The 27,077-nt window shown below is 44.6% G+C and overlaps 3 protein-coding genes across 3 annotated transcripts; all 3 read left to right on the plus strand.

The window, feature by feature from the left end:
* The first annotated feature begins 13,450 nt into the window (after window positions 1–13,450).
* On the plus strand, window positions 13,451–14,404 carry LOC132325867 (taste receptor type 2 member 9-like). The gene has a single exon (XM_059843419.1). It carries the CDS (start codon window positions 13,451–13,453, stop codon window positions 14,402–14,404), a length of 954 nt encoding a protein of 317 aa, XP_059699402.1.
* Window positions 14,405–18,432: 4,028 nt separating this feature from the next.
* LOC132325868 (taste receptor type 2 member 9-like) lies at window positions 18,433–19,481 on the plus strand. Its single transcript, XM_059843420.1, has one exon. The coding sequence runs from the start codon at window positions 18,433–18,435 to the stop codon at window positions 19,390–19,392; it is 960 nt and encodes a 319-aa protein (XP_059699403.1). The 3' UTR covers window positions 19,393–19,481.
* Window positions 19,482–24,800: 5,319 nt separating this feature from the next.
* LOC132325869 (taste receptor type 2 member 9-like) lies at window positions 24,801–25,757 on the plus strand. Its single transcript, XM_059843421.1, has one exon. It carries the CDS (start codon window positions 24,801–24,803, stop codon window positions 25,755–25,757), a length of 957 nt encoding a protein of 318 aa, XP_059699404.1.
* Window positions 25,758–27,077: the final 1,320 nt, after the last annotated feature.

Raw genomic sequence — 27,077 nt, forward strand, 5'->3', positions numbered from 1 at the left:
TACTTTTGCTTTTTGCCCTGCTTTTCGCTTTGCTCTTGCTTCTGCTTCGCTTCTGCTTGCTCTTGCTTTTTGCTTCTTCTCATTAGTTAGTTTAGCTAAACAGTCCAAATTTCTTCCTGGACTGTTTCTCCTTTCCTGTTTTGGACCTACTCAAACCTGCCCCGGACTGGGACCTAGGGACACTGAGAGTTTGCACCCTGTGGCTGCAACAGCTACCCCAGCGCCGGAGGGACCGATAACAGAGTGACCACCCCCAAGAGAGACTTTCAGACTTTGTCATCTTTTTCAGAGCAGTGAAAAAGTGGTGTCATCCAGTATTGTTCATTTTTTGTGCTGAGGGGTGAAAACTGTGCCTGTTAAATAAACAAGTTCTTTCCACTTCTTTCCGAGGTATTCTTCTCGAACCAGTTGGGGAAAAGGGCCATATAAGTTTGCTTTCTGGAGAGGTCCCCTTTTAGAGATCCTCTCCCAAATTTGACCTAAACCAAGACAAAACAACATTAAGGGGAAGATAGGAGAGACATGCCAAGGATGCTGAAAAAAAAAAATCTTCACAAAAGCAAAAGCCATCAAAAGGCATGGGATGCCTTTTGGTGCAGGGACTTGCACCAAAGCTTGCCCAGTTGGTCCCCATTGAAATCACATACTTTCAACCAGCTTCTCCGCTCCTCGAAGGCTGGCTCAATCCTCTGCACAGCAGCCAAGCTGCCGTCCTCAAGTCCCTCTCAGGGTTGCCCGCGATCTCCACCAGAAATGTGGGGGGAAAAGTGTGGGATGCAGAGGTTCAGGGACATCACACCATAACCAATCTGATCCAGTGAAGCCAAATTTATTATCCCTAAAAAGACTATATTTATAATAATTCTCTACTGTCTACACGTCTCTAGCTGTTCATGGGTCTAAGATAGGAAGCTGATTGGATCATCTAATTTTTCATGAGTCTGGTTGTAGTGTTCTGCCCCACCCATGGACTGTCTTTTTTCTTACTTTCCCAAGCTCACTGACAAACTTGCTGAGTCCTGATGACTCTTCTTCTATCTTTTTCAGGGATATACCAACCCCATTTTCTGAATATGTCCATTATTGCTTGTGAACGTGTCCATTGTCCATTATCCCAAGCAGGCTGGATTGTGCATCGGCTGAATATGGCCATTGTTCTGCAAAAACTCTTCAATCTGCAAAAAATCCTCAACATTTCCCTGGCTTTGTTTTTGCACAAGCCAGACTGATTTTAAAGCACGGTGAATTAGTTTCTGCACACAGTGTAGTAAGCAAGGCACTATAAGCAGAATTGAAAAAAGAATACAAAGTATCGTAATGCCAAAGCGCGGTAAATGCTTGAGCCAGCCAGTTATTCCCCAGGATTTTTGCCACTCATCAAAAGAATTCTCAACCACTGTAAGCTTCTTCATGTTCTCCTTAAGTAGTGACAGTTTCTTGTGAATAGATTCAGAGTGGTCAGAGAGATTCATGCCACAGATCCCTTCAAAATCCTCACACCCATGTCCTTGTGCTAGCAGCAAAAAATCTATAGCAGCCCTGTCTTGTAGCACAGCGTGGCGTATGCTATCTACATCAGTGGTAAGCTCATTCAGTATTGCAGATACAATGTTAATTTGTTTTCCTGTCCAACAGGCTAATTGCTTTAATTGTGTAAGGGCCTGTGAAGAAGCTACACCTGGTGTAAAAAGTGATGCCAGTATAACCGAAGGCCTATTCCACAATTCTACATTATCCTTACAGCCTGAGCCTAATGAATGCACACTACGTTTCTGATGTTGGTATTTGTGCCTGATGTTAAGCATCTGTTGAATGCTAGGGGAAAACAGTGTCAGTTTCCCAAAATAGCATGGTCCTCCTAATGCTTTCTGAGGAATCACAGGCCAAGCTCTATCTCCACAAATGAGAAAAACTCCAGGAGGCAACATGCTTGCTGATTTTTGTTTTAGGGGCACAGACAGTGTCCAGTTGGCATAGTATGCCGTGGTACTGTAATACCACAAAGAAACAGGAGATATCCAAGTGCTATTGTCTCCAGGTTTTCCTGGCCTTTCCCTAATCAGCTCTTTGCCCTTGAAGTACTCAAAGAACAAACAATAATTTCCTGGCACTGATTCCAGAATATCCAATTCCTGTGGCTGTTGACTCGTAGTATTTAAATTTTGAGTGATTGTAAATGCCAGAGCTTCTAAAGGATTTCTAGGGATTTTTTGTTTTTCACACCGATTTTCTGTGATTATTCCATTTTTTTAGTACACCAATTTGACCAGGCCTTAATTAAGTTACCATAAATTTGAGCTCTGGTCCATTTTCTGATTTCTTCCATTGAGTCTAAGGGAACTCCAATTAAACAGGTATGAAATGGATCCGAAGGTGTAGCTAGTGATAAGCAAAAGGATTCTTGCCCTGTTCTGTTAGCCCATGTAACCCACATGTTAGCTCGCTGCTCTATATTGTATATTCCCTGCGTCTCCTTAATCACTGCACTAAGCAACATTGTTAATATCTGCCAGACTATTGCCATTGCTGCCGTTGTCTACAATCACGCCTGCGCTTTGCCCAAAATGCTTTGGCCCGTTCCCATTCCCTATCACTAACATGAAGTATTTGCATATTGCTATTCCTACTCCACATTCAGTAGCTATTATCTTGCTCCCTAGTACAATGTGGTTTACTAGAGCAATGAAAGCAAGTGTAAACTGCACTCACAGTAACAATCTCTGCTTACATGTTTCTATCAAAGATACATCCTGGAGAAAACTCTTATATCCCCCCCAGTTATGCCCTAAAAATTTAGCTAATGCTGCTCTTGGGGTAAGAGTGTTAAGGCGGTTAGAGCATCTATTGCATATTAGACTAATAGGCCTAAATTTTTTCTTTTTCTCTCTAACCAAGGCTAAATTATGTTCTTGACGAACTTGTCACCAAGTTTTTAAGTTACACTTTATGCAATGAACCTTAAGCCACGACTTGCATGCATAACCATGCAGATAACAAGCCTTTTCTATCTGATTTTCAACTTGTGATGGAAGTGAAGGTAAATGGAGTCCGTTTACATCTAACCCTTATATATTAAGCCTATGTGGAGTTGCTAATAATCCCTCAGCATACTCCAGCAAACTTGGCAGATATTCCGATTGTTGTTCAGCTGTCAGGTGTTGGAGAAGTGGATTCAGGGCTGTCTGGAATCGGTGTTTTCACCGACTCTCCACCTCTGCACGCAGCATGGGTTGATGATGGTGGTTTCAGATAGGGCTTCGTCCACTTGGCTGGGATCCAACGAATGCCTTTATCAGTAAATAAGCACATATAACCTCTGCCTATTAGTTTTACTGTAGTGGTCCTTCCCACACCCCTGTTTCTGAGCTTTTGAACATGGCAATTCCTCACTTGGATTACGTGTGAGGGCATGATGCACAAGAATAGGTGGATCTTCCCCATCTCCTGTTGTTCTAAGGTAATTAAGCACAAAGATGGCCTTAGCCGTTTTTTCCTCAGGGGATAACCCTGAGGAAAAAACAGTAGTTCCCCCTTTTTGTTTTTGCAGCATGCCCTTGAATGTCTGAAGAGCACACTCAATAATGGCCTGACCAGTAGGATTGTGTGGAATATGAGTGTCATGTTGAATACCCCGTAAATTACAGAAACGTTTGAATCTTAAGGAACAGTAAGCAGGACCATTGTCAGTCTTAATTGCTAAGGGGACACTTAACAATATGGCAAAGCAACTGTACAAATGTTTCTCAACATGACGTGCTGCCTCACCTGTTAAGGGAGTAGCCCATATAACAAAAGAATAGGTATCAATACAAACATGTACAAACTTTTTCGGACCAAATCCTGCTACATGAGTTACATCCATTTGCCACAATTGCAAGGGTTGAGTACCCCTAGAGTTAACACCAGTGCCTAAACCAATGCCATCTTGTTGACAATCAGGACAGGATCTCACAATACCAGAAGCATTAGTAAAGGGAACACCAAATTGTTTAACTAACATTTTAGCAGATTGATGAAGAAAGGCATGGGAAGTTTTAGCCTGCTGAAATTGATCAGGGTTTGGCATTTGCCAGACAGTGGCTACCAACCGACCAGCTCGAGCGTTACCTTCAGACAGACCAGGGAGAGCTTGATGACTTTGAATATGAGTAATAAAGTATTCCTGCTGCCGTTGGTTTAGGTTTTTAAGCAATCGGCTTAAAAGGGAATACAAATGCTTCTTGCTCACCTCCTTGAGTACTGCTCTTTCGAGGCATTGGACACAGCCAACTACATAAAGCAAATCAGAAACAATGTTAATGATCTCATTATACCAATTTTCAAAAGCCCAAATCACAGCTTTCAATTCTAATGTCTGCAATGTATCTTTTGCCTCTCCAAAAATGACATGCTTTTTCCACACTTTGTCCTGCTGCCAAGTGCAGGCAGCCCTTTTTGACCTTTTACCTGCATCTGTAAATACTGTCTGCCCAGATACTGGACAGCCAGATCTCCAGGGTCTGTCCTCCAGACGCTGATGTTCCAATAAAGATAACACTTGGTGTCGTGGGTAAGTGTTGTCAGCTTTACCGTCGTAACCAGCCAAAGCTATCTGAAAAGAAACAGAATGTCTAATTCCCCATTCAAGATACTAGCTAGCCAGTGGTACTACAATTGCATACAGTTCATGTCCCCAGATTTCCAAAATTCTCCCTCTACCCTTCATAATCAAATGAGCAAAAATTTCCAATTGAGTGGTAATAGTTCTAGACTGTTTTACAGGTAAAAACACCCATTCCAAAATAACCAAAGGATTATCCTGAGTTTTAACCCATTGACAAATTAAGGCAAAAGGATGCTTGGCATAGTTGTCATCCTCCTTGCTGTGATTGATGATCATCAATTGAACTGGAACATCCTCGATCAGACAATGTGCATGTGATGTAGCAACCTTTGTGGCAATGTGATCCAAGGCACGCTATCGTCTCTTATCCAGGGTCCTGCATTCATCTGCCCAAGATGAAGTACCTAGTAACTGTATTAATGGTTCAAGTTCTGCGTTAGTTATCCCACAAATAGTTCTAATCCACTGAATATCTCCAACCAAATTCTGAACATCAGGTACAGTTTTCATTTCAGTGGTAATGGTGAGTTTCTGTGGTTTTACTACAGACTGATCAATCTGCCACCAGAGATATTTCCAAGGAGCAGAATGCTGCACCTTCCTTATCAGGAGCAATTTTTAACCCCCTCTGCTCTAGCAAAACTGTCATGGTTTTTAGAACAGTTACAGAGTCTGTTTTCTAGCCACCAATATATCATCCATGTAGTGATAGATGATATACTCAGGAAATTGTTGCGTACAGGTTCTAATGCCCAAGCAACATAAATTTGGCACATCATAGGGGAGTTTCTCATACCTTGGGGAAGACAAGTCCATTCATACCTTTTGTAGTGTTCTGCCTTATCAATAGATGGAACAGAAAAAGCAGAATGGTTTGTGTCATCAGGATGCAAGGGAATAGTGAAAAAACAATCTTTGAGATCAATGATCAATAGATTCCATGACTCAGGTATCATAGTAGGAGATGGAAGACCAGGTTGCAAGATACCCATACTTAGCATCACTGCATTAACAGCATGTAAGTCATATAGCAACCTCCATTTCCCACTCTTTTTCGGGATGACAAAAACTGGAGTGTTCCACAGGCTAGTGGATGGTTTTATGTGCCCTTCTTCAAGCTGTTCTTGCACTAATTGTTGGACTATGGGCAGCTTTTCATTTGACAGCGATCACTGATCAATCCACACAGGTTTACCAGAGGACCAGCTAATTTTGAGGATTGGCTGCCCCCCAGTGGCCGCTGCTAAAAAGGCTGTGTGACAATGGTAGCTTTTAGCTGGCTTAGCAGATCTTTACCAAGATGACCTAGTAAAGCACCAGGAGTTTGCATGACATAAGGCCTTGTAGATGCATTTACTCCATCTGGGAAAGCAAAGGTAATTACATCTTTGCTCATTTGAGTTGCCTGAGTCCCCCCAATACCTGCAATGCCTAAAGCAGGGTTGACCAATGTCCACTCTTTAGACCATATTGTGTTTGAAATGATGGTTACATCTGCTCCAGCATCAATTGTGAGTTTTTCAGTCACAGATTTACCATTAGGATGTGTCAGGGTTACCTGTTTGTCTGGTTTACCTCTTGTGACGTCCATGGCCCAATATACTTCTGGGTTACCTGTGGAACCAAAGCTTCCTGTTCCCCGCTCCTTGTCACCTGCACAGGGGACACAAGACTTAAAAGGAACAAGTTGAGCAATTCGTGAACCTTTGGGAATAGACACAGGAGGGAAAAATGTTATAACCATAATTTTAACAACCCCTTGGTAGTCCGCATCAATAACCCCAGGGATTATATGCAATCCCTTTTTACAGGCAGATGATCTCCCTAACAGAAAAGCACTAAGCTCACCCCTCAAGGGTCCTTTTACATTAGTATCTATCAGGTGTACAGCAGAGTCCATGATGGTGACGTCTACTGCTGTTTCCAAATCCAGTCCGGCACTTCCAGCTGTTGACGATCTGAGTCAATAAAGTCCCCCTCCTCCTCCACGTTGGGAGGCTGAGCTATCCAGGCAGCTCTCCATATTTGCTTCGGCACGTGCGGAGAGGGCGCGTTGCCAAGGTCATTTCCCTGGAACCGACATTCTTTAGTATTGTGGTTATCGTTCTTGCAGATAGAACAAAATTTTTTCATAGTTGCAAAGTGATACTGACTCCGAACATGTCCGATTTTACCACATCCAAAGCACTTAATGTTCTTTCCCTCTGCTTTCTTTTCCAGATTAGAAAGCAGTGGTTTTACTGCATCCTGCACCGCAGCAGCTACATGGGCTGCTTTTTGCCTTTCTGTCATCCTAGCCACCAGTTCCAGCATTTCTGTGACATCAGCTCCCTTCTTTAATGTACCCAAAATCCATCGAGTTTTATCATTAGCATTGCCAAAAGCCAGCATATTAAACAATTTCACCTTTGTGTCCGAATCCAAATTAGGATGATCATAAACAGCCTCATGCAATCTGTCTACAAATTTATCCAAGTCCTCATTCTCTCTTTGGTGAATTTGTGTAAAAGCCTTAGTGTGTAACCCATCTGGAAGTGCAAGAATAGCGTTATAGGCTAGTTGTTGGCTCATCTGTAAAACTTCATCAATGCTCCTAGCCTGGGCAGAGGCAGTAGCCCAGGGCCCTTTGCCAAGTAACTGTTGTGTTGTTAAACCATACAGAGGATCACCCTGCGCCCTAGGTTTTGCTGCTTCCTGGGCACACTTTTCCTCCCAGCTTTTATGGAATGTCACCTGCTGGTGGGGTGGCATTATAAGTCTTATTAGGGTATACACATCAGCTGGAATAAATGTGTTAGAGGTAAAAATACACTGCAGAAGTGACTGTGCAGGTTGGGACTTTAAACCAAATTATGAAATTGCAGTTCTTACCCTCTCTAAAATCTTCCAAACAAAATGTTCCCAAACTCTACCTGCAACATTAGTTACTACAGGAAAAGCCTGTATATAATTTGTGAGAAAAGTCCCTTCTATAATTGCTTCTGTAATAACCCCCTGCCACTTCTGTTTTTGTGCAGCTTCTATTTCAGGGTCACATTCCAATTCTAATTCTACATTCTTTACAGCATGAGAGGGAGGATTTCGTTTAACCAGCTCGGATGCTGGCTCAGAGACAAAATGAGAGGGAGGTACCCGCTTTCCTGATTGTCTGCCCGAACCCACAATCATTGGTAGATCCATTTTTTCAAAAGGATAGTCTTGTTTGGGGACAACTGAATCCTTTTGTTGAATTACCAATTTTTTCAAATTGTTCACTAGAGATCTTAGATCCTCTTCAATAGAAGTATTATTCAAAACAACATCTCCTTCCTTATCCTTTACAGCATGTTTAGTCTCTAAGTTACTGTTATCAGCAATTTTTTCACTCTGAGTACAACTGTCCTTTGTTCTGAAGACTAACAAGCCCCAAGAGGTTTTTTCACTCCGAGTACAAGTGTCCCTTAGCCTGAAGACCAACACCTCCGAAGAGGCAGCAGCTTCCTCTTTCTCACTCTGAGCTGGAGGAGCAGTTGGTGCAATGCTGGATTCTGAGCTGAGGGGTTGTGGGCTGCGTGAGGGAATATCTAAGGTAGAAAACAGTGGCTGAACTGAGGACACCGGGAACGCCTGAGGCTTATCTGACTCAGAGGCAAGGGCAGCACAAGCTGCAGCAGCAGCTTTCCTCTCTGCCTTTAAAGCCTGTAAAACTTTCATGATGGCCTTCCACAAAGTAGCATACTTAGACACCTCTTTTGCCTCACAGCCCCTGGACGCAATGCAGTCCCACAACCTTTGCCCCACAGCTTCCCATGTCGAAATCTCAAAGGCACCCTGTGCTCCAACTATGAGATTATGTTTCATGCCCAGTGTAATAGTCCCTTCAAATTGGAAGCATCATACTTATGTTCTGTCTTAGAGAGTATATGTCGGAGGAGTTTCTGAATACCTTTCCTTTCATGTTCAGACCCCATCTCCTCCCCGGCCGCTCACCTTGATCAGGGCGAGATTCAAGTCATCTACGACTGGAGCTCCAGTAACCTTTTCCTCTCACCGGGGCAGGGAGGATACTTTCGACCGGCCTCTCCGCTCCTCGAAGGCTGGCTCTGACCCTCTGCACAGCAGCCAAGCTGCCGTCCTCGAGTCCCTCTCAGGGTTGCCCGCGATCTCCACCAGAAATGTGGGGGGAAAATTGCGGGATGCAGAGGTTCAGGGACATCACACCATAACCAATCTGATCCAGTGAAGCCAAATTTATTATCCCTAAAAAGACTATATTTATAATAATTCTCTACTGTCTACACGTCTCTAGCTAATACATGATTGTTTCACCCTAGCTGTTCATGGGTCTAAGATAGGAAGCTGATTGGATCATCTAATTTTTCATGAGTCTGGTTGTAGTGTTCTGCCCCACCCATGAACTGTCTTTTTTCTTACTTTCCCAAGCGCACTGACAAACTTGCTGAGTCCTGATGACTCTTCTTCTTCTATCTTTTTCAGGGATATACCAACCCCATTTTCTGAATATGTCCATTATTGTTTGTGAATGTGTTCATTGTCAATGGACACAATCCCAAGCAGGCTGGATTGTGCATCGGCTGAATATGGCCATTGTCCTCCAAAAACTCTTCAATCTGCAAAAAATCCTTGACAGTCTTCTCCCTTGATTTTCTCCCCTGCTTTTGTAGCATCTGTGAGCTTAGTTTTGGCATGTTTTCGTTCTTTGCACGGCACTGCATGTAATCCTGGGACATTTTCTTGGAGTCACTAAATTTCCCAATTTTCTTTTTTTTTAAATTCAATTGCATTTCCCTTGATGCTATATCCATTCCAGAGTGTTTCTAAGTCCTTCTTTTCTGTTTGCAGGACTTAATGGGGATGAATTTTAGCAAGCTTTGGTTCATGTCCCTGCACTTGATGGCATCCAATGCCTTTTGATGGCTTTCAGTTTCGCAACGATTTTTATTTTTTTCCCAGCATCCATGCAATGTCTCTCATATCTTCCCCTTAATGTTGTGTCTTCCTCTGAGATTTCCCCCCCTGCTTTTGCAGCATCTGTGAGTATAGTTTTGGCATGTTTGGCCCTTTGCACAGCACCTGATTTCCACCCAGACCATTTTCTGGAAATCACTAAATGTCCCTATTTTCTGGGTTTTTTTCAGTTGCATTTCATTTGATCCTATCTCCTTTCCAGAGTGTTTGTAAGTCTTTCTTTTTGGGTTCACAAGATTCTGTTTCCCTTCCCGAAATGTTATTTCCTTTTGGGAAGGGAAACAAAATCTTGCGATTTCAATGGGGATCAATCGGGAAAACTTTGGTGCAAGTCCCTGTACTTGATGGCATCCCATGCCTTTTGATGGCTTTTACTTTGGCGAAGATTGATTTTTGATTTTTTTTTTTTTTTTTTTTTTTTTTTAGGTAACCGTGCCATGTCTCTCATATCTTCCCCTCAAAGTTGGGTCTTTCTCCTTGATTTTTTTTCCTTCTTTTGCAACATCTGAGAGTTTAGTTTTGGCGTGTTTTGCTCCTTTGCGATACACCTCATTTTCTCCCAGACCACATTCTTGTAGTCACTAAAACTCCCAGTTTTCTCTTCCTTATAAGTTTTTTTCAATTGCATTTAATTTGATCATATGTACTTTCCAGAGTGTTTGGAAATCTTCTCTTCTGTTTTGAAAGACTTCATTTCCCTTCTCAAAGAAAATGTTATACCCTAAGGAAATGTGCAAGGCCAAATGTGACAGGTCCTGGACTAACCCAAAGGGCATGGGCAGTCCATGCCCTACAGAGATTAACACAACTTGCCTGGGAAATACCTCACAGCTTTCAGGGTCTAAATTATTTGGAAGCACTAGGGCACTACAGTGTGGGGGAAACTCAGCATGGGGCCATCTTTGAAAGTCTTCCCTTTCCCAAGCAGACAAGATTGGAACCCTGGCACAGGGACTTCTGATTTTTTACCCTTTCCCCCATATGCTCCAAATTAAACTTGTAAAAAGTACCAGCTTTATTTTCTTGGCTCCCATCACCGGCCCTACTATGGGGCTCTTCACTTACGCCTAGGGCAAAGCCATTGGAAAACAAATATTAATTTCAATGCGTGTGAAGCATCAAAATAAACTCCACTTCTCCAGCATCTGAGCTGAACATTGCAGCACCCAGACTCAGACTGTAAAGGACACTGAGTCCCCTGATCCGCTGAGCACAGCCAGGGCTCTGCATAATCATCACAAGCAAGAAAGGGACAGAGGAACTCAGATCCTGAAGCCTGACACTGATCAAACAGGGATCAGTATGAACATCAAAACACTCTCCACCACAGAAAAAACATCTCCGCTGTTCGTGTTAACCAGCACAGCTCCCCTGAACCAACATTCAAATAGTCAAGAGTGACACTGGCCCCGGGTAAGGGGATACCCAGCACATTTACATGCCTGCACCTGCCCTGCTGCCCAGGGCACTGGCACCAAAATGCCCTGGAGGGCCTGAGTGCCTTTAGCTTAGGTATGGAATTCTGCTCCTCCATTTCACATCTGAAACTACAAGTCATGGATGTGAGGATGTTCGCCTCTATGTTTAACAATTGGGTTGAAAAGGGCTTGTGTGATGGCACCACTACCCACAGCACAGGGCAGAGAGCTTGAGTAAGTAGGTTTTGAGCAGGAAATGGGCCTGTCCTAGAAAGAAGTCAGTCCTTCAAGCTAAGCAACATATTTTTCTCTAAACAAATCAAAGTAGGAATCTATTCATAAGAGATAACATCGCAGAGGAAAAAGTACAGAGATCTTTCCTTGTTTAAAGAAGAAGGGCCCCAGAGCACTAATCCTTCACCTAACATAAATGAATATTTTTCAACACTTTCTTTAAGGAAGGATTGTTGCTGACACCTAAGCTGAACAGGAATACTACTAGCAAAATAAGCAGGTCTCAAGATACAGCAGGCCAAGGCTGTTTGCACAAGGCAAGCCAAGAGAGTCAAAACACAGCACCAAGGCCAGATTTCCACATGTTTGGCAGTGGATGTGAGAAAGGAAGCAAAAGCAGAGCTGTCTGAAAAACACTTGGTTTTAGTACCTTTAACTTTAAAATAACTCAAGAACCTAAAGCAGATGTCTAAAGATAAGTCATTCTGAGGGCATATATTTGTTTTCGTAGATATATATAGGGGGGCTCTTGGATGCCTTTTAGGCACTGTGCCAGGCTCTAAGGTCTCCCTGGAGCTCTCTCTTCTCCAGGCTGAACAGCCCCAGCTCTCAGCCTGTCCCCACAGCAGCGGGACTTCAGCACCAGTTTCATTCTGTCCTCCCTGGAGGGCAGTGCATGCACATTATTCCATTGGCTGCAGTTCTGTGAAAAACTTGGTGATGGGAAAAGCTGCTGCTCTTCACTCTGGGAAGTCCAGCAGGTGCCTTTTGGTCTCTTACTCCACATTGCATGAAGTGCCCAAAATTGCTGGGCATCAGTATTCCCACACCCAAGGGCACATCCACCATGGATTTCTAGACACAGGCACTACCTGCTGTCACTAAATGCAGATAATACCTTTTGTTAATCTGCTTGCACTGGTTTTAACTCCACTGTAACACAGAAAGACTCAGGCACAGAAATGTGGCTGAAATTTATATCCTACCAAAAAAAAAAAAAGTCTCCTGAGCTGGAAAAACTGTTATATCAAATGGCACCAATGAAATTTTTAATAAAAAAATTACCCATGAATCTTCCCAATTTTTAGGTAAGTCTGTTTAAATTGTGAGGGCTTGAAATCAACACAAGATTGAACTTGTCAAATGCCTACAGGTCAACAGCTCCAGCATTCAGATCTGAAATACACAGCAGAGGATAACAACAGTAGGTGCTCTGCTTTTAAAGTATTATAAATGCCTATAATTCTAGACAGAAATAATGAATAAGTGTACAGTAAAAATAGGAGCACATATATAAATACCTGATTGGATGAAAGAGCAGAAGGTGGTTAGCAAAATTCCCCAACTGAAGTAATTTTGGCAAAGGTCATAGAAAGAGAATCTTTTATTAGATAAACTGATAGTGCTGAGAAAAACAAGCAGACTTTTAGACATTCAGGGCATTGTTCAGGTATCAGTGGCAAATTTTACTGCATGGTATAATGAAATCTGAAAAACTGTCAACATGGAGCTCAAGGCCAGTAAAACAAGATACAGGACAGATCCATTTGATTTTAAAAGCAATTTACTATTTATTTTAGTCCTGTATAATTCCAAACTTAAAATAGTGTCTAAAATCAGAGGGCAGCAAAGATAATGCCCTGAACTACTTTACGTAGAAAATATCTACATATCACCTTGACCTGTATTGAGATCTGACTGGTAGGAAGAGAAAAGACACAAAGGACAGAGCAGATCACTATGAATGTTTTTCAGAATAGGATTCCCTGACTTGATCACTCATCTCACTGCCTGGGCTGTGCTTTGCTCAGTGCAAACCCCATTCTGAGTGGTCATCATAGTTAGAAACAGGACAGAAGAGCCCAGATCCTGAAGCCAGACACTGATCAAACAGGGAACACTCTCAAAATCAAAACACTCTCCACCACAGGAAAAACATCTCTGCTGTTTGTGACACCCAGCACAGTCCCCCTGAACCAACATTCAAATAGTCAAGAGTGACACTGGCCCCGGGTAAGGGGATACCCAGCACATTTACATCCCTGCACCTGCCCTGCTGCCCAGAGCGGCGGCAGCAAAATCCCCCCTAGCAGCAGCAGCAGCAGCAGCAGCTCTATAAAGCTCCTCTTGCCATCCCTGACTCTCCACCAGCAGCAGCCACTGACCTGCCTCAGGCTCTGCTGCCACAGCCCCTTGGCCAGCACAGCTCTGCTCCCCAGCTCTCACCATGGAAGCTTGTCACTCCTCACAGCAATTCAATGTCACTTCATATGGAGCCATAACTGTGGCCATCATCACCCTGGAGGTGTTTGCAGGCTTGTGGATAAATGCTTTCATTATTTGTGTTCTTTGCATTGCCTGGGTGAAAAAGAAAACCCTGAACTCTAATGAGAAGATTTTGCTGCTACTGGGATGCTCCAGGATTCCCTTTTTATGCTTCGCATGGGTATACCACTTCATTTCAAAAATTTATCCCAATTTCCTCCATGTTCAAACCATATTACAACTCCTTGCATCTTTTTCAACATTTTTTAATTATTCCAACTTGTGGGTCTCAGCCTGTCTTTGTGGTTTTTACTGCATAAAAATTGCCAATTTCAGGAACAGCTTCTTCATCTACCTGAAAGTAAAAATTGACAGGATGGTGCCCTGGCTCTTGTTGGGATCAGGGATTTTAGCCTTGGCTATCAGCGTCATTATCAATGTCCTCAATGAAACTCTGCAGAGGAACAACATCACTTCCACCTGCCAAGAAAATTTTTGGGAAGTAACTATCAGAAATGATAAACATTTTTTCTCTTCCTATTTCCTTGCTGGCCTTGTATTTACTACTTCATTCATGGTAGTCATCCTTGCTGCTGTTTCCCTTCTCTTTTCTCTCTGGAGACACAAGCGCACGATGCAGACAAACTCCATGAAGGACCTTAGCGTGGATGCCCACATCAGAGCCATGAAATCTGTCCTCTCCTTCTTAGTGATGTACAGCATCAACTTTGTATGTTTGGTCTTGACAATAATTTATGCCACGAAGAAAGAAAATATTATGGCACTCCTTATATACCTATATCTGTGCGCATTTCCAGGTGTTCATTCCCTCATTCTCATTTTCAGCAATCCCAAACTGGAAAAGGCACTGCTGAAGATTGTTGCCAGTGTGAAGTGTGAGTTTTTAATGAAGTAGGAACTGTGATAGAAGCTGGATGCAAATTGCTGATGTTTTACTGTAGAAAACAAGTAATTTAATTTCTGATGCAGCTCTCCAGGCAATGTAGATGATACTGATGTTCACTCTTGAACATCCAAGTTAAGAAAACTTCATTTGTATCTTTTGAGCGAAATTATTGTGAGCTAAATACATTATTTCTGTATTTAGATTTAGCTACATCTTTGAGATATTTTTTTTTAACAAAGTCATTTAGCCCTAATGGTAGGAATGATGCCTAAGCCCCTGTGTGGTGAAGGGATTAATGTGGGCATGAGAGTCTTCTGGTGGGGTGATGGATCATCAGGCTGAGCCCCTTTACCTCTGCCTGAGCTCAGCAGAAGAGGGAGTGATGCTAATTAAGTGTTCATCCCCTGCCCAAGACTCACAGCCTTTGCAATCACACCCCTGGGTATCCCCCATCTCCATAGCAGCTGGCTGCCCACCACCATTTACCATGGCAGCAAGAAGGTATTTTGACTGCAGCCTCACCTGCATTTCTCCCAAAAGTATCGATTTGCCATTTCAAATCCTCCCTGGCAGAGGATGACAATATGACCCCACTGTGCACACAGGACAACTGGATTGCTTTGCTCTCCTCCCCAAAGCAGGGAACATCTCTGTAATGATTTGCTCTTCTGACTGGGTCAGATGGTACCCTGGTGAAATTTGGTTCATAGGCCTACCTGGAGGGTAACTTGAGCTTAATGAATTATCCATTGCTCTTCCTTATTTTCTTCTTTTTTCCTAAATATTTTTAGAGCTAATCCAGTGAGTGTATTTAGTACTGGCAATTCCAAAGCTGTATTTCTACAATAAAATGCCTTAGTTGTGATTCTGTGACTCGGAAAGAGTTCTTCTTGAACATGACATAACTTAGATGTTGAATTTACCAATATCAGAAATTCATCTGAGCTGCACCCCAGTTCTTTTATCTCTAAGGACCAGCAAGGTCTTTTTTTTTCTGCCACATTTCTATACTCTTTATGGAACAGAGAAATATGCAAGACTAGAACGCAAACGGGCTGCAAAAAATGGAATAACAATACTGCCAACCTGCCACAAATGTTTTGGTATTCACAGAATGAATTGGCTCCAATGAATAGGTTTATCTCAATTTTGGTTTGCCTTTCCTTCTGCTGTGGCCCTGTGCTGTGGCATATATTATGAGCTGCATCACTGCCTGGCAGTGGCTGGTAGCTCTGTGTGAACACACTGAGCCCTGTCACTCCCCAGAGGTGGTCACTGAGCCACAAAGAGCGAGGCAGGAACGGTCCTGGGGAGCTCAGGGGGTGCAGAGCCCCCTCCCCACTCCAGCTCTGCATGTCCTCTGTGCCCCACTGCCTGCAAGGACAGGATTGCCTGCTCTGTGGGACTGCTCTCCTGGCCTGCTCTGACCTGGAGATGAGATTGGCTTTTCCCACTGCACTCTGGCTCAGGGAAACACCCAGCTAACAGGCTTTGCTCTCAATCACGGAAACAGCTTGAGGAGTCAGGAGTGGAAGAGACAACTTGTTAAGAGCTGACTGCAGCCCCTGCTTGACTTGCCCCTGTGCTGCTGTGGGGGAGGACGTGGAGGAGCTGGGGATGAAGGAGAGAAGTTGAGCCTCAGATGAAAAGGGGGTGGAGGCAGTACCATTAGTTTTCTATTCCTTTCCCATTATCCTGCTCTACTTTCTCCATTTAAATAAACTTAATTCATTTTCCTCATGTCAAATGCATTTGGTGCACAACAGTAACTGATGAGTGATCTCTCTGCCATTATTTCAAACCCTGAGTTTTTCATCCTGTTTTCACTCCTGCCCTTCCTATGGGTGAGAGAGAAGGAAGAGCTTAGTGGAGTTCTGGCTTCTCCCTGAGTTCAACCCATCACAGCAGGTGAAACATGAAATAGTGCCAGAATATACAAACTTAATTAGGACTAGTCATTTTCTACCAGCAGCTCAAGTTCAGATGCAGGTCGTAAGCAGGACGTCCTGCAGGACACATCTCCGCTGTGAAAGGCCTTGAAAGGACAGGAACAGCCACACATCCATTCGTCCTCTGCTGCTGCTCATGGACTTTATCCCTTTATCTGACAATCCTCACCACTTTCACAGGAAAGCCCTGGGAGATGCATCTCATTCCTTACATGCTGTGAAACATCCAACCCTCAAAATCTCACGTGCCACAAGCGCAGGAGGCAAAACCAGCACCTTGCAGATGGTACCACACAAAACACCACAGCCCCAGTGAAACACGCTGCAGTTCTGTCACCAACATGATTTACGAAAAATCCTTTCCTTAGGATTTTTTCCTCCTGAGTTTCTGAGAGGCCTCAGGAACAAACTGTAAACAATTCTTATCTGCTGCTGTGGAATGCAACAGATGGATCTGTGATTGGTCTCATCTGGTTGTTTCTAATTAATAGCCAATCATAGTCCATGTGTCCAGACTGTCTCGGTCAGATACAAACCTTTGTTATTCATTATTTTTTTATTCTCAGCTAAGCCTTCTGATGAAATCCTTTCTTCTATACTTTTAGTATAGTTTTAACATAATACATATCATAAAATAATAAACCAAGCCTTCTGAACATGGAGTCAACTTTCTCGTCTCTTCCCTCATCCTGGGACACTTGTGAACAATGTCACACAGATCCCTTCTTCCATCCCCATGAAACCCCTGAGAATGTGACAGCCAGCACAGAGTCTCTGTCCTGTACACCACCCCCACTCAGCTGGCACTGGAAGGCACAGGGTGTCCATCAGCACAGCCACCCTGCACAGCCCATGGGGACAGATGCAGGATGTGCCCAGCCTGGAGAAGCTGACACAGGAGAGATGTCAGAAGTCAATAGGAATGGCTGCCCAGTGCTGGCACAGTATGAAAAACTGCTCTGGGTCACATTCCAAGTCTTGATGGTGGCCAATCAATGCAATCAGTAGCATGTGATATGAATATTCATGTCACACCCTGCTGGCAATATATCCCACAGAAAACATTCCTGTCATCATTTGGAAGAGAGAAAATGCTGGGGGTTCATTTCCTGCAGCCAGAGAGCTCTTGCTTGGGGTTTCATTTTTCCTGCTTCCACCACAGCCTCAGATGAGATCGTCTTGGTTACTGTGGTCCTGATGTGCAAGGCCAAATGTGAAAGGTCCTGGACTAACCCAAAGGGCATGGGCAGTCCATGCCCTACAGAGATTAACACAACTTGCCTGGGAAATACCTCACAGCTTTCAGGGTCTAAATTATTTGGAAGCATTAGGGCACTGCAGTGTGGGGGAAACTCAGCATGGGGCCATCTTTGAAAGCCTTCCCTTTCAAATGAGATTGGAAACATGGTACAGGGACTTTTCCTGATTTTTTACCCTTTCCCTCCTTATGCCTCAAATTAAACATGTGTAAAAATGCAGCTTTACTCCCTGTGTCTCCTATCACCTGCCCCACCATGGTGCTCTTCACTTAAGCTTGAGGCAATGCCATTAGAAAAACAAGCATGGATTTCAATGCCTGTGAAGCATCAAAATAAACTTCACTTCTCCAGCATCTGGGCTGAACGTTGCAGCACCCAGACTCTCTGACTGAAAAGGACACTGAGTCCCCTGACCTGCTGGGCACAGCCAGGGCTCTGCATGATCATCATAGGCAAAAAAGGGACAGAAGAACCCAGATCCTGAAGCCTGACACTGATCAAACAGGGATCAGTATCAAAATCAAAACACTCCCTACTGCAGAAAAAACATATCCTCTGTTTGTGACACCCAGCACAGTCCCCCTGAACCAACATTCAAATAGTCAAGAGTAACACTGGCCCCGGGTAAGGGGATACCCAGCACATTTACATCCCTGCACCTGCCCTGCTGCTCATAGCAGCAGCACAAAATCCCCCCCAGCAGCATCAGCAGCTCTATAAAGCTCCTCTTGCCATATCTGACACTCCACCAACAGCAGCCACTGACCTGCCTCTGGCTCTGCTGCCACAGCCCCCTTGGCCAGCACAGCTCTGCTCCCCAGCTCACACCATGGAAGCTTCTCTCTCTTCACAGCGATCCAATGTCACTTCATATGGAGTCATGGCTTTGGCCATCATCACCCTGGAGGTGTTTGCAGGCTTGTGGATAAATTCTTTCATTATTTGTGTGCTTTGCATTGCCTGGGTGAAAAAGAAAACCCTGAACTCCAGTGAAAAGATCTTGCTGCTGCTGGGATGTTCCAGGTTTTGGTATTTGTGCTTCTCATGGATATATGTCTTTGTCTCAGATATTTTTCCCTATTTCCTTCTGGTTCATCCCATATTTCAACTACTTCAAGGTTCTTACAGCTTTTGTAATTTTTCCAACATGTGGGTTTCTGCCTGTCTTTGTGTTTTTTATTGTATAAAAATTGCCAATTTCAGGAACAGGTTCTTTATTTACCTGAAAGTAAAAATTGACAGGATGGTGCCCTGGCTCTTGTTGGGGTCAGTGATTTTCTCCCTGATTTTTGGAATTCTTGCCTACGACAATATTGATAAAGCTGTCTGTAAAAGCCTCAATTTCTCCTGCCAAGAAGGACTTTGGAAAGCAACTATTGGAATAGAGGAACATTTTTTCCCTCTTTATTTTCTCACTGGTTTTTTATCTACCACTTCATTCATGGTAGTCATCTTTGCTGCTGTTTTCCTTCTCTTTTCTCTCTGGAGACACAAGCGCACAATGCAGACAAACTCCATGAAGGACCTCAGCGTGGATGCCCACATCAGAGCCATGAAATCTATTCTTACCTTCTTAGTGATGTACAGCATCAACTTTATATTTTTGATCTTGACTCTAATTTATTCAATGGAGTACCAAAATCACTTTATTGTAATATATCTTGGTAACCTAATTCAGCATGCTTATCCAGGTGTTCATTCCCTTATTCTCATTTTCAGCAATCCCAAGCTGGAAAAGACACTGCTTAGGATTGTCTCCTGTGTGAAGTGCAAGCTTTGCATGAGGTAGAAACTGTTAGAAATGCTGGAGCTCATGCAAAATATCTTTAGAGAAAACAAGTTTAATTAACTTTCATTGCAATTTTCCAGGCAGTATAGATTGTAGAGAAGTTCAGCCAAGATGTTAAGAATATACATTTCAAAGTCCTTAAACTAATATTAGCAGCAAGTAAATTAATTTCTATTTGCAATTAATTAAAACTGCTCTTGGAATTAAATTATTGTCAGTAGGAAAGTAATTTATACCTTGTACAGTCGCTGGATATAACAGGACAACAGTCATGCTTCAAACCTGCCTCAAACATTTTGATTTTCTCTGATGGAAATGACTCAATGAAACAACAGCTTTATCTCAATTTTGGTTTACCTTTCCTTCTGCTGCGGCCCTGTGCTGTGGTATATATTATGGGCTGTATCACTGCCTGGCAGTGGGTAGCAGTGTGATGCCATAGTTTGTCTCAGGTATCCTGTCCTTTCCCAGGTGTCAATCACTTCCCCCTCTCCCCACCCTGACCCCTGATGGGTGCTGTCTGTCAATCCTGGCATTCCAGTGGGGCATTGAGTTGATTGGCAGAGTTCAAAAGATGTCCTGCAACCCTGGGGATCCATTGGCCCACCCAGGTGTCCCTTGTACATGAGACATGCCCACTCTGTACCTGGTTGGTGGGTTCCTTACCCCTCCCCTCCCTGTCTCCCGGGGGTTAAAAGACCCAGGAGACACGCGGTTCAATGATTCTGTTAGTAGTTGTTATGGGATGCAGAAGCTTGCCATCTGAATAAACTCTGGATCGAAACTCTGGCAGAATCCACTCCTTCCTTCACCTCGCCTTGAAGCATCTGCACAGAAGGTAAACCGGGGCTTGTGCGTGTTTGAACTTGTCTCCATGCCAGCTGCAGCATCCAGCTTAGCCAGAGGTGTCACTGAGGTGAAGCCACCGCACTGCCGCCTTCCAGCCGAGCAGCAATGGCTACACAAGCCCGGGCAAGCCCCATCCGAACATATATTGGGATTTATTTCAATAGCAGTGGCTGATGGGTCTGTGTGAACATGCTGACCCCTGTCATTCCCCAGAAGTGGTCACTGAGCCACAAAGAGCGAGGCAGGAATGGCCCCGGGGAGCTCAGGGGGTGCAGAGCCCCCTCCCCACTTAAGCCCTGCATGTCCTCTGTGCCCCACTGCCTGCAAGGACAGGATTGCCTGCTCTGTGAGACTGCTCTCCTGGCCTGCTCTGACCTGGAGATGAGATTGGCTTTTTCCACTGCACTCTGGCTCAGTTACAGCCCCAGGAAGGTGGGTTTTGTGCAAGGTGCACTGTGGAATGATGCCACAGCTTCATCTCACAGTGACCCACAGGCAGATATACCTGGGTACCTGGGCCAGGAGCTGCAGCTGGGCGCCTGTGGGCTCTCAGTCAGGTGAGGTCAAGGCTGTCCCATGCTGGGAAAAGACATTTTTAGGCACTCCAATGGACCCAACACTGGACACTGCTCATCTCATCAGTGTCCATTGTGGCTCCTCTGGGAAAAGAGAAGACTTGAAGGACTGCAGGCCATGGGAGGGAGCCATGCTGGAGCAGGAGAAGAGTGAAGGAGACAACTTTTTATGTGCTGACTACAGTCCCCATTCCCTGTCCTCCTCTGCTCCTGAGGAGAGGAGGTGGTAGAGAATCTCTGAACGAGTTAAATTGAGCCTGAGATTATTGGGGGGCCAACGACAAAATGTTCTAGTTTTGTGCATGTTCTACATCATCCTACTCTGTGTTCAAGAGGCAATAAATTGAACTGATTTTCCCTGTGTCAAGTCTGTTTTGTCTGTTAAAATAATTGGTGAGTGATTCCCCTGTCTTTATCTTGACTCATGAGAAGTTCCATCTTTTCTGCCACCCCTGTCCTATTCCAGAGTGAGACTCAAAACGTGACTGAGTGGGGCTCTGAGAGCTGCCCAAGGACAACTCACCATGGCAGGGCCTGCAAATGTGAAATAGTTCCAGTGTGGAGGAACACATTCCGTGCAGACTGCTCAGGGAGTAGATGCAATGGGAGGGAGCTGCAGGCTGTGGGGCAGTGCTGGGAGTCCCAAGCATGGTGCCAAGGCTTGCACAGCAAAGGGCAAAGGGAGCTGTGGCACCAGCCAGCTGACTGGACACTTAAGACACTCCAGTCATCATGTGCATAGACAGAAAGGACACAAAATCCCAGGGATCCAGTTGTTTGGGTTACCTCCTCAAAGGCTCCCAGCTTGAGCTGCTTCTGTGTCACTGTGCCATGATTAAAGTGCTTTAAAGATCCAGAGGCCTGAGATTCTACTTTGGGAAACCCAGTGCCAAGCTGGGGAGGAAACCTGGTCTGGCTCTGAGTGTGGTCTGTGGAGGGAGTGGAGTGGGGCAGCTGCCCACGGTGAAGGGGCTTTGGTCCCTGCAGTGACAGCCTCTGGTGCTGGGGTGTGACTGTCAGAGGCCTCCTGGGTGGTGAGACAGGAAAGTTTCCTTCACACCAACATGAACAGAGCAGAACCTGAACTGGTCATTTCTTTTACCAGCACATACTCAGAGGGTCCTTTTACCTCACGCCCAGTGCCAGGTGTGTGTTTGTCATCTCACGTTCGAAAAGCTTCCTTCCTGCTTCTGATCTGAGAGATAAAACCATTTAGGCCAGAGCGACCTCTCAGCCACTGCAGTATCACTTTTTTCCAAAGACTACACATTCTAGCAGGCTGCCTCACCAAGCTACCCATCTCCCCTTAAACTGCAACTGCCCAGAAACAAGCACACAAATAATTAATGTCACTTTATAACATGCTAATCCACCTTCTGGGGCTAGGAAACATTTGGAGTTGAATTTACATTTCCATAACAAGTTCATGACACATGCCCCAAGGAGATTCCATTTTGTTTTCCAGGACTGTATCCTGAAACAATTGAGGCCATCTGCGCATTGAAGTCCAGTTATGGATGGAACATATCCCAGCAGTGAGGGCCGAGGAATATTGTGAGAAACAGTCCTGAAGAACAGGGCCAAGGAAGGGAGGGGATAGGTTGCTCCATGTGCTGGAGAAAGAATTCCCCTGCAGCCTGTGAATAGGACCATGCTGAGGCAGCTGTGCCCTGCAGCCCATGGAGGTCTGTGGTGGAAAGGAGAGGCACCTGCAGACCCAGAGAACTCCACAGCACAGTAGGTGGGGTGGGTGTATCCTGAGGGATGGCAGCCCATGCAGAGGCCACGCTGGAATCAGCTCATGCTGAAGGACTGCAGCCCAACGGAGAGACCATTGCTAGAGCAGGAAAAGAGTGTGAGGAAAGAGTGGAGGAGACAACTTCTTATGAACTGACTGCAACCCCCATTCCCCATCCCTCTGCACTCATGTAAGGGAAAGATGGAGAGAACCTGGGAAAGAGGCGTCAAACTGATGCGAGGAAGAAGGGGAAGGCAGAGGCAGCAGGTTCTAATTTACTCTCTGTTTTTATCCTTTATCTTTCTGATTTGTTTCTTATTTCCAATCGTCAATAAATACCTTGATTTTGTTCTTCTCAAGACTCTTCTGTCCATGACAGTAACTGCTGAATGGTCTCCCTCTGTTTATCTCAATCCATGAGGATTATTTTCCACCCCAGCCCACCTGTAGGTAAGAGTGAAGGGGCGGTTGAGTGGGAATGTGACAGCTGCACAAGGCCAACCCATCACATCAGGTGAAACATTAACTAGCTCTGACAAGAAGACAGAAAATACCTTGTGAACTGATCATTTCTGTCACCAGCTCAGCTCCAGAGACAGATCAAAAGCAGCTCTTCTGGACACATCTCCCCTGTGAAAGGTCTTGAAAGGACAGGAACAGCCACACGTCCCCTCTTTCACTGCTGCAGCTCCTGACCTTCATCCTCTAACCCGAAAGCCACAAAAAAGGCTGGAAGATCCATCTCATTCCCTACATGCAGTGAAACATCCACCCCTCACAAACTCACATGCCACAAGAATCAGCAGGCAAATCCGAGCACCTTGCAGATGTTACCACACAAAACACCACAGCCCCAGTGAAACATGCTGCAGATCCTTTCTTCCAATTCTGTAAAACCCCTGAGAATGTGACAGCCAGCACAGAATCCCTGTCCTGTACACCACCCCCACTCAGCTGGCACTGGAGGGGACAGGGTGTCCATCAGCACAGCCACCCTGCACAGCCCATGGGGACAGATGCAGGATGTGCCCAGCCTGGAGAAGCTGACACAGGAGAGATGTCAGAAGTCAATGGGAATGGCTGTCCAGTTCTGGCACGGTATGGAAAACTGCTCTGGGTCACATTCCAAGTCTTGATGGTGGCAAATCAATGCAATCAGGATCATGTGATATGAATATTCATGTCACACCCTATTGGCTCTTATATCCCACAGAAAACATTCCTGTCATCATTTGGAAGAGAGAAAATGCTGGGGGTTCATTTCCTGCAGCCAGAGAGCTCTTGCTTGGGGTTTCATTTTTCCTGCTTCCACCACAGCCTCAGATGAGATCTCCTTGGTTACTGTGGTCCTGATGTGCAAGGCCAAATGTGAAAGGTCCTGGACTAATCCAAAGGGCATGGGCAGTCCATGCCCTGCAGAGCTTAACACAACTTTGCCTGGGAAAACCCTCACAGCTTTCAGGGTCTAAATTCATTTGGAAGCATTAGGGCACTGCAGTGTGGGGGAAATTCAGCATGGGGCCATCTTTGAAAGCCTTCCCTTTCCCAAGCAGACAAGATTGGAACCCGGCTCAGGGACTTGTCCTGATTTTTACCTGTTTCCGCCTTTTGGTCCAAAATAAATTTGTAAAAGGTACCAGCTTTGTTTTCTTGGCTCCCATCACCTGCCCGATTATGGGGCTCTTCACTTACGCTTGAGGCAATGCCATTGGAAAAACAAGCATGGATTTCAATGCCTGTGAAGCATCAAAATAAACTCCACTTCTCCAGCATCTGGGCTGAACGTTGCAGCACCCAGACTCTCAGACTGAAAAGGACACTGAGTCCCCCTGACCTGCTGAGCACAGCCAGGGCTCGGCATGATCATCATAGGCAAAAAAGGTACAGAAGAACCAAGATCCTGAAGCCTGACACTGATCAAACAGGGATCAGTATCAAAATCAAAACACTCTCCACCACAGGAAAAACATATCCTCTGTTTGTGACACCCAGCACAGCCCCCCTGAACCAACATTCAAATAGTCAAGAGTGACACTGGCCCTGGGTAAGGGGATACCCAGCACATTTACATCCCTGCACCTGCCCTGCTGCCCAGAGCGGCAGCACCAAAATCCCCCCTTGCAGCAGCAGCTCTATAAAGCTCCTCTTGCCATCCCTGACACTCCACCAACAGCAGCCACTGACCTGCCTCTGGCTCTGCTGCCACAGCCCCTTGGCCAGCACAGCTCTGCTCCCCAGCTCACACCATGGAAGCTCCTTTCTCTCCACCGCCGCAATCCAATGTCACTTCATATGGAGTCATGGCTTTGGCCATCATCACCCTGGAGGTGTTTGCAGGCATGTGGATAAATTCTTTCATTATTTGTGTGCTTTGCATTGCCTGGGTGAAAAAGAAAACCCTGAACTCTAATGAGAAGATCTTGCTATTGCTGGGATGTTCCAGGTTTTGGTATTTGTGCTTCACATGGATATACCGCTTCCTTTCAAAAATTTATCCCAATTTCCTTTACGTTCAAACCATACGTCAACTAGTTAGATCATTAGCAGCATTTTTTAATTATTCCAACTTGTGGGTCACAGCTTGTCTTTGTGGTTTCTACTGCATAAAAATTGCCAATTTCAGGAACAGCTTCTTCATCTACCTGAAAGTAAAAATTGACAGGATGGTGCCCTGGCTCTTGTTGGGCTCAGAGATTTCAGCCTTGGTTATTGGCATCGTTATCGGTGACCTCAATGAAACTCTCCAGAGGAACAACATCACTTCCACCTACCAAGGAAATTTTTGGGAAGTATCTTTGAGAAAGGATAAACATCTTCTCTCTTCTTTTTTACTCTCTGGCTTTGTATTTACTACTTCATTCATGGTAGTCATCCTTGCTGCTGTTTCCCTTCTCTTTTCTCTCTGGAGACACAAGCGCACAATGCAGACAAACTCCATGAAGGACCTTAGCGTGGATGCCCACATCAGAGCAATGAAATCTGTCCTCTCCTTCTTAGTGATGTACAGCATCAACTTTGTATGTTTGGTCTTGACAATAATTTATGCCACGAAGAAAGAAAATATCATGGCACTCCTTATATACCTATATTTGTGTGCATTTCCAGGTGTTCATTCCCTTATTCTCATTTTCAGCAATCCCAAGCTGGAAAAGGCACTGCTGAAGATTGTTGCCAGTGTGAAGTGTGAGTTTTTAATGAAGTAGGAACTGTGATAGAAGCTGGAGCCAATGTAAAATGTTGATAATTCACTGAAGTAACCAAGTAATTTCTACTGCAGCTCTCCAGGCAATGTAGATGATACTGATATTCACTCTTCAACATCCAAGTTAAGAAAACTTCATTTGTATCTTTTGAGCTAAATTATTGTGAGCTAAATACATTATTTCTGTATTTAGATTTAGCTACATCTTTGAGATATATATTTTTTAACAAAGTCAATTAGCCCTGATAGTAGGAATGATGCCTAAGCCCCTGTGTGGTGAAGGGATTAATGTGGGCATGAGAGTCTGCTGGTGGGGTGATGGATCATCAGGCTGAGCCCCTTTACCTCTGCCTGAGCTCAGCGGAAGAGGGAGTGATGCTAATTAAGTGTTCATCCCCTGCCCAAGACTCACAGCCTTTGCAATCACACCCCTGGGTATCCCCCATCTCCATAGCAGCTGGCTGCCCACCACCATTTACCATGGCAGCAAGAAGGTATTTTGACTGCAGCCTCACCTGCATTTCTCCCAAAAGTATCAATTTGCCATTTCAAATCCTCCCTGGCAGAGGATGACAATATGACCCCACTGTTCACACAGGACAACTGGATTGCTTTGCTCTCCTCCCCAAAGCAGGGTACACCTCTTTGTAATGATTTGCTCTTCCAAATGTGTCAGATGGTACCCTGGTGAAATTTGGTTCATAGGCCTACCTGGAGGGTAACTTGAGCTTAATGAATTACCCATTGCTATTCCTTAATTTTTTCTTTTCTCCTAAATATATTTAGAGCTAATCCAGTGAGTGTATTTATTAGTGGCATTTCCAAAGTTGTATTTTTAAATAAATTGCGTTAGTTGCGATTCTGTGACTCTGAAAGAGCTTTTATTCAACATGACAGGATTTAGATGTTGAATTTACCATATTCAGAAATTAAACTGAGCTGAACCCTGGTCCTTTCATCTCTGAGGACCAGTAAGGGCTTTATTTTCTGCTACTTTTCTATACGCTTGATGGAACAGAGAAATATGCAAGACTAGAACGCAAACGGGCTGCAAAAATTGGAATAGCAATACTGCCAACCTGCCAAAATGTTTTGGTATTCACAGAATGAATTGGCTGCAATGAATAGGTTTATCTCAATTTTGGTTTACCTTTCCTTCTGCTGTGGCCCTGTGCTGTGGTATATATTATGAGCTGTATCACTGCCTGGCAGTGGCTGGTAGCTCTGTGTGAACACACTGAGCCCTGTCACTCCCCAGAGGTGGTCACTGAGCCACAAAGAGCGAGGCAGGAACGGCCCCGGGGAGCTCAGGGGGTGCAGA

This window comes from Haemorhous mexicanus, chromosome 3 (genome assembly GCF_027477595.1).
Source record: "Haemorhous mexicanus isolate bHaeMex1 chromosome 3, bHaeMex1.pri, whole genome shotgun sequence".
Classification (NCBI taxonomy): Eukaryota; Metazoa; Chordata; class Aves; order Passeriformes; family Fringillidae; genus Haemorhous; species Haemorhous mexicanus.